We start from the raw sequence: 8,220 nt of genomic DNA on the forward strand, positions 1-8,220 counted from the left end.
ATAGATAGATAGATAGATAGATAGATAGATAGATAGATAGATAGATAAGCAGATAGAGGCAGGCAATGAAAGCAGGAGGCTACTTGGAGGCGGGAAGAACTTCGGTAGGAAAAGAGGATGGAACACAGAAGGTAATGTTGGAGAATATGATCAAAGCAGGATGACAGGCACATATGAAAATGTCACGCTACAAGCACTGTAGCTCACATGGGTAATCCATCACTTCAAAAGATGAGGACCATGACACACTTGAAGCTAGGTTGTTTTATAATTTCCAGGCCAGAGTTATAGAGTAAGACTATCTCAAAAGAAAGAAAATAATAAAGAAGAAAGGCATTATAATGAAACATTGCTTCATATGCACACATACTAAATGCAGAAAACAAGATAGGTTTTAACATACTTAATTTTATTCTAATATTATTTTCACTATGCACAACTGCACATATACACACGAAATTAAAATAAAATAAATGTGACAGTTTCCTCAATAACAACACTGCCTCTGGACCATTTGGGTTCAGAAAAGCAATATTTAAGTTATTTTTATTTAAATTTCTTTTGAAAAAGAAGAATCTAACTCCCAATGTTCTGCTTCTTTTCCCCACCTTCACATCTCCAACTCAAATCTCTGATTTCTGGTTATGCAAATGATGCTCTTGGCTGCCTTAGTGTAACTGGTTTCTCCTCACTCCTGTGTCATCTACACATGGCTGCGGAATTATCTTTTTCAAAATAGTGCGACCTTGTTCATTTCCCTTCTTCTTCCAACTCAAATAGCCACTCACAATCACTCATCAAAACATCCAACACACTAACATCTCAAGGTCTTATGACAATTATTTTATTATTGACACACCCATCATTCAAAATCAGAGACTTCTTCAACTTATCCTCTCTTGTTATTAATATTTTTCACTTTCTTTTTACTGCCTTCCCATTTCAGGTTAGACTTCATAGTTCTTCCCCCACCAGTGTGTTTTCTATGAAAACTTCTTCTTGTCCTCTCAGTAAACTGTATCTTTCTCTAACCATACCAAAAACCCCTTAATATCCATCAAAAACCTTCTTTCTTCTTTCTTCTCTTCTTCCCCCTCCTATTTCTGGTCATTCATAGCCTTCATTCTTTACTCCAGCTGGTTTTAACTCCTTTCTGTTACTGAGAAGCGCCTCTTACCCAACTATTTTTTCATATGTTCCTTCTCCCCTCTTGTCATTCCCAATACAACCAAAGCTATTATAAAATCAGAGTATAAATATTTATAGTGTAAGCAGCTATAAATACATAGATTATATATTATATAAGCCTATAAATACATAGATAGGAATCTATACATATATTTCATCTCGATACTAGTATTGGACTCTGGCATATACTCATAATGTTTAGAACTAGAGTGTATTGTGTTTCAGATATTTATATCTTAGCACACTTGCATATATAACCAGATATGTTGGGAGTAAGACATGTCTAAACACACAATATATTTTTGTTTCGTATGTAACTTGTAGACATGGTCTATATAAAGTTAATTTTATATGATTTTTTAAAGTACTTTGTGCATGAAACATAGATAGCTTCAGGAGGTAGAATTTTCCACTCTATGTCACTACTTCAGAAGTTTCAGATTTTGAATAATTTTGAATTTGAAATATTCATACTAGGTACAATCAACCTTTATAAGAAAAAATATCCATGTGAAAAAATATCCACATGAAATTCTTGCAACAGTGCCTAGAATATGAAGGTTCTCATATGAGAACTATTTTTCTTACTGCCTCAATTATTCCAGATTAGAAGGTAGATCAAACAATCTTAGGTATCATCCATACCATATATAAATAGTATTAAAGTTGTTTTTTATTCTTCTCTCTCTCTCTCTCTCTCTCTCTCTCTCTCTCTCTCTCTCTCTCTCTCTCTCTCTCTCTGTGTGTGTGTGTGTGTGTGTGTGTGTGTGTGTGTCTGTCTGTCTGTATGTATGTATGTATGTATGTATGTGTGTGTGTCTGTATGTGTGTCTGTATGTGTGAAAGGTCGCTCTTCAAGCAAATGATGAAATGTGAAATACATTCATAACCAAAATGAGGAAAATCCATGATCTGTACCCAGCATGGCCTGTAACTCACTCTCATCTATAGCTTGTCAGGTGCTGAGAATGAAGGAAGCCACGTGTCACCATTCCAAGCAACTCAAGAGACCTAATGTGTGCTTGGTTTTCAGTAGAGTTTTGTGTGTGAAAACCATGGAGTAGAGAATGTGTATGACGAAGTATGTAGCTTAGTCATGAAGAAACCAGGTTTTCCCTAAAGATGACATTGTTAACAACCAACATGCAGAGTGTAAAAGATCATGCATGTTTCATGCTTATTAATATGCATGTCCCAAGTAACTCAAAAGCCACCCTCTACCATGTGGAGAATTGACCTGTGAGCCCTTGGTCGGTTTATTAGAACTCTGGGGAGTCTTGCTGCCCTGTCTCCATGTTTAGCACTCAAATGACTGGCTCTCTGCCTGTTGCTTCCGCTTCGCTTCTCCCTGGCTGGATTTGCAAATCATTGCTATTCCGCACTCAGTAACAGGCTATAATTTCCCTCTGCTTCTGACAAACACCTTCACTCTAAGTGACGGGCAAGGCATTTCAGATGTCAATCCCCAAACCAAGCCGTGCTGAGAAAGAGGAATGTCAGGATCGGGCTGTGGGTAAATCATTCTCTTCAGAAGCCGCAGACTTCTAGCATGTCTACCTTCTAACTAACTCAGAAATGTTCTTCCTCATTATTTCCTTTTCTCTGTGACACTCTAAATTTGACCCCTCTGAAAATTTACATGCAATTTCTCTCCACTACAATTATGAAAGAATTAGTAATATTTCCTCCTAGGAATGGAAGTTGAACAATAGTTCCTGGGATCCACATGCATATATCTCGTGTCCTTCCTTCTAGCCAGAGGTTACATTACAGCACTTGTTATTCATTATATAGAATTCAGAATTGAAAAAGTAACTAGAGGCAAGAAATGGGGAAAACAAAATATGACAGAAAAAATAAAAAGGGCTGCAGCATCCGATTCTCTGGATCTAGGTTATACTGTTTTAATGCAGTAATATGGAGTAGGCTGAAGTCCTCTAAACCTCAATTTATACATGACAAAACAGAAAAATACTATCTTATAGCACTAAGCATAGGACCAGAATTTAATCTTAAAAGATTGTTCTTCCTAAAAGAGAGCAAATACAGAGCAGACATTCAAACCTTGGTGACTACAGCTGTTTCTGTAGTCATCTGTTTTATGTCCCACTTGCTTGGCTCAAGAACCTTTTTTTTAGCATATCGTAACTACATAGACATTAGAGCTTTACAGTTTCACTCCCATGCACACATACAATGCACTTGTATCATATTCACCCCCTGTATTACTCATTTTTCTCTTTTTCTCACCGCCTTCCCCAGCCCTGGTGCTCCTTGACTGAGTATTCCATGATTTAGTAAGTGTTCACAAAACCAGCTCATTCTACTACAAGATGGAGGTTGATGCTTAGCGTTCATTGTCAAAGCTGCTTCTATATAGAGCTAATCTGAGTGAGCAGAAGGTCCTTCTGTCTCAATAGCAGTCATTTTTGTTTACAAATCTGAGAGTAAAATATAAGGATAACTCAACTGGACAAGCAGGGAATTCTGAGATGAGAGAAAGAAAAGAGCAAGAAGGTAGCTGTTGGGAGATGATGTCAACAAAGAGGTTAAAACAGAATGAGACCAGAAACTCCACTTTGGCAAGACCTTGAGGAGAGTTTTGAGGGTCAGGGTATGAACTGGGATAGGTGGAATATATTCAGGGTACTGTACTAGAAAACTCACTTCCTCTACACAAATCTTTAGGAAAGTCTCCAAAACCCTTTAATATTTTGTATGAGTGGATTTTGTGCTAGTACCAAGAAATGGAATGAGCACAATAGGGGTATCCAAGGAGCAGAAGCTTGATACAAAAGGATATTCTCATCACAAGCAAAGAGGAGTAGTCATGTAGGACCCATGTGGATAGCATGGACCTATGACAATGCTAGAATACAAACTGATGCAGCCATTTTGGAATCATAGAAAAGTTTCATCATGCAAACCCTACAAAACAATGATTTGAGTGGCAGGTTGTATAACCCAAAGAAACTCCAACTCATTTTTGTAAGATTCATGCATAGAGATGTTGAAAGCATTCTCACCAGAAAAAAATAAGAATGTATATTTTAATAGATCTATATAATATATAAAATTTTAAAACAATGCAAAACTGACCATATATTAGGTCATCAAATTCTAAACAAATACCAAAATCTTGACATATACAAACAATGATTGCTGACATGTCACTGATTACAATGAACCAAATGCTATAATTAAGTACCTGAAATATATAAGAAAGGATATTTCCACTTAGTCTGTAGAAATCTTTTCCGTCACCGCTGAACACTTTCCTGCACTGACCACTGAAACTTTTGGTGTTGATGACTCTGTTCCTAAACTGGCCAGTAAGTGCATTGTAACTGTGAAAAGGAAAGAAAGAAAGAAGGAGGGGTAGGGTGTGGAGATTAAAAAACTATTAGCTGCTTGGGAGTAGGGGGGATTGATTAAAGGCTTCTAGAAGTCAGTCATTAATATCTTCTACAGTTTACCACCTGGGAAGTTGTGTAAAAGAGAACAAAACCTAATGCCTCCCTTCCATTAGCCAGCTCCTCCTGATGACAGAAGAGCTAACACTAACAGCAGAGGAAATCCAACATTCTGTCAGCCTGAGAACAGATTCGGAAAGCACAGGCCTTTTGTATCTATGGCAACGGCTACTTTAGAATTGATTCTATAGATAAAACCAATACAACTAAGGTTACTGGAGAGGACAGGTTGTTTCTACAATGAGTTTCCAGCTGATTCTCTTAGCATGGCAAGGAGAGTTAAAGTAACTCTGCCCTGTTTTTCTGTTTAAAACTTGAAGATATTATAGGAAAATATGCATTGATTTTTGTGAGATAATTTTAGAAAAATAGAAGCCTACAATTGACTTAATCCTGAATTTCTAAAAACATTCCTTGATAGTTTCACTTTCAGATAGCTGAAAAGTCCCTTTCCTGTCTCCTCTTTCTTTCTCCTCCTCCTCCTCCTCCTCCTCTCCCCTCCCACCTCTCTGTCTCCTCTCTTCTCTCTTCTTCTGTCTTTCTCTCTGTGTCTTTCTGTCTCTGTTTCTCTCTTCTCCTTTTCTTACCTTTAGAGGGACCAACTGTTCTGATTTCCCTGAGGATGAGAGGTTTCCCTTGATGTGAGACTTTCAGTGCTAACCCCAGACATATCTGGAACCACGGTTCACACTCCATCTTACTACACATAACTATAAGTATTCAGCTAAGAATTTTTAATTGAAGCAGGATGTGGCAAAAAAAAAAAAAGTCTGAGCTAATGTACATGAGTAGATCTTGGGTAACTTATTATTAGACTCATCAAACCATTAAAACAGAACAAAAGTAAAAAACTAGAACCCATCAGTATTCTTGGAAGGCCACCCAGCACCTTACCCATTGCCAGTAAGTTCTATGTTGGGAGGAGGTTTATCAATGTCGCAGGAAGGTCTGCTTTCTGCATCCTCACACCTGTCTTCATCAGCACCATCTTCCTCACAGTCAGAATCCCCATTGCAAACCAATGACTTGCTGATGCACTGACCTGGGAAAGAAACGCCCAGAAAATGTAAAAGAGGGGGGAGGGAGAAACATGGGCTGGGATCACCCCAGCACTGCACTGATAGACTAGTGTGGGTTTCAGACAAATCCTCAGATTGTCTAGAAAAGAACTAGTGATGGTTTTGGTCTCCGTTTTGAAGAATACAGAACTGATTTTCACCTTCCCTGGGTGGGGGAATTGAAAATAGACCTGAACTCAAAAGTCCAGAGTCAAACATCATCACTGCACATTCTTGTCTACATCCTCCAGGTTTCACACAATGGTACTTACTGGTGAAACAGATTGTTATTCTATCCCTCAAGTTTGTTTTTTCTGCAATTGTGAATCAAGATGGCAAACGTGTGCTTTTCTCAGTGACTAACATGTAATTTTTGAAAGCAAAGAAGTTGGATCAGAAGGTTGAAACTCAGCAGTTTTCAGCATCCACTCTGTGGAAGACTACCTGGTGCTGAGAGACAAATATGTATGGCATAGTCATCGCCAGACTGTGCATATGCTGGGTAGTCTGCTAGTGAAGACCACAAAGATAAGAACCAATGGAAGTCAGCATCCTTTTCCTGATAGATCAGAATCCCAAGAAAGTATTAGTGCAGCCTATGGGTCGTGACTTCTTTGGGAGTTGAACAACAGGGGTCACATATCAGATATCCTGCATATCCAATATTTATGTTATGATTCATAACAGCCAAAAATTACAGATATAAAGTAGCAACAAAAATAATTTTATGGTTGGGAGTCACCACATGAAAAACTATATTAAAAAGGTGCAGCATTAGGAAGGTTGAGAACCATTGCACTAGCGAAAGATGATCTTGGCCTTGTCTTCCTCCCCAGCATCATCCCAGCCTTGTCCTTATGCCCTCTGCATATTGGACCATTTGCATGAATACAGGTCCAAATTTCCTGTCATCTCAATAATATACATCCTTCTCTCTATCTAGGACTTTCTCTACTCCTCTCTGATGTGTCTTTCAAATATCAAACTAAATATTATCCCTTTTTGAAAACTCTTTTTACAAATTTATTTATTTTATGTATATGAGTACACTGTAGCTGTCTTCAGACACACCAGAAAAAGGCTTTAGATCCTATTACAGATGGTTTCGAGCCACCATGTGGGTGCTGGAAATTGAACTCAGGACCTCTGAAAGAACTCTTAACCACTGAGCCATCTCACCAGCCCTGAAAACTATCATTATCCCTTGCACTATGAAGGACATTCTTCCTCTATTTAAGGATCTTCTATTCAAAGGATGCTTTGTGAATAGAAATGTTTACAGCATAACACGTAGCTCACTCTACATATCACTCAAGGCAATGCAGCAGACATCTGTTGAGAGCCTGCCTATGCTCCAGGCACTCTTTGTGAGAAAATAAACAAAATAAAGCTTATGTCTACAAAAGTGCAGAGAGATATGCAGGTCATCAATTTGGATTGAGATACACAGTGAGAAGTGATTTGTTGATTAATTCTATCACCTGAGGGATTAGCAAAAGCGTCTCAAAGCAGCTATCACCTGACTCGAGTTTCAAAATAAGATAGGAGCTTTACAAGTATTATTTAAAAACAACTGTAGGCTCAGGTGCACTCAGTCCTAAATGAGATGTCTTTATCAAAGCCCTCTTCTCGAGGTTCAGAGATCTATGCAGAAGAGGAGATGAAAAAATTGTAGGAACTAGATTTGGTGAATGACTCCAGCAAATAGCATTTTCCAGGTAGAAAAAAAAGTTGATGTGAATATATATATGACATATGTGAATATATATACACATACATACATACATACATACATACATACATATATATGTGTGATGTGTGTGTGTGTGTGTGTGTATGTATAATGACAACATTGTGTACATATGCACAAGACCCACACAAGTTCAGGTTAAACCAGGTCCTAGCACTGAGAAGGGCAAGTAGACACAGGGTCCCATTCCTAATGAAGACGCTGCTTGCAATTTATACCCACTAACTAAGGGGAAGTTATTTTCTCCAGAGGGGTGATACTGAGTATAGCCACCACACAGGATGGACCTCATTCTCAGGAGTAGTTTGGTCAATACAAAAGGAATTCCATGTTTTCCTGTGTGCTTTCTGTTCTTATGGTTTTATGGGATTTATATTTTTCAGGTTTTTTTTCCTTGACTTGAGTTTTTTATTTTATTTTGAAAGAGGAAAACCGTGAAATTGGATGGACAGGGAGATGGAGATGATCTAGAGGAGGGGAAAATGTGATCAAAATATGTTATATGAAAAATATATATATATTATGTGAAATTCTTAAACACTAAATGTAAAAAAAAAAATTCTAACAGAGTGATTCTTTATCCAATAATTTGTCCCTAAAATTCCAACATTTAGCAAGGTGTAGTGGTATACGCCATTAAGCCCAGAATTCAGGAGGCAGAGACAGGAGGGTGCTGTACATACATACATACATATGTGCATCATAGATAGATAGATAGATAGATAGATAGATAGATAGATAGATAGATAGA

At 37.8% G+C, this 8,220-nt stretch overlaps 1 protein-coding gene across 1 annotated transcript in view; it reads right to left on the reverse strand.

Moving 5' to 3' along the window:
- Positions 1–8,220, reverse strand: part of C7 (complement C7) — a 64,652-nt gene that overhangs the window by 41,920 nt on the left and 14,512 nt on the right. Inside the window, exons 5-6 of the mRNA XM_028767646.1 lie at positions 5,556–5,703; positions 4,397–4,535 (exon numbers count right to left, since the gene is read on the reverse strand). Coding sequence (XP_028623479.1) covers positions 4,397–4,535; positions 5,556–5,703 — 287 coding nt within the window. The remainder of the gene's footprint in view (positions 1–4,396; positions 4,536–5,555; positions 5,704–8,220) is intronic.

Source organism: Grammomys surdaster, unplaced genomic scaffold, assembly GCF_004785775.1.
Source record: "Grammomys surdaster isolate TR1022 unplaced genomic scaffold, NIH_TR_1.0 174, whole genome shotgun sequence".
NCBI classification, from domain to species: domain Eukaryota; kingdom Metazoa; phylum Chordata; class Mammalia; order Rodentia; family Muridae; genus Grammomys; species Grammomys surdaster.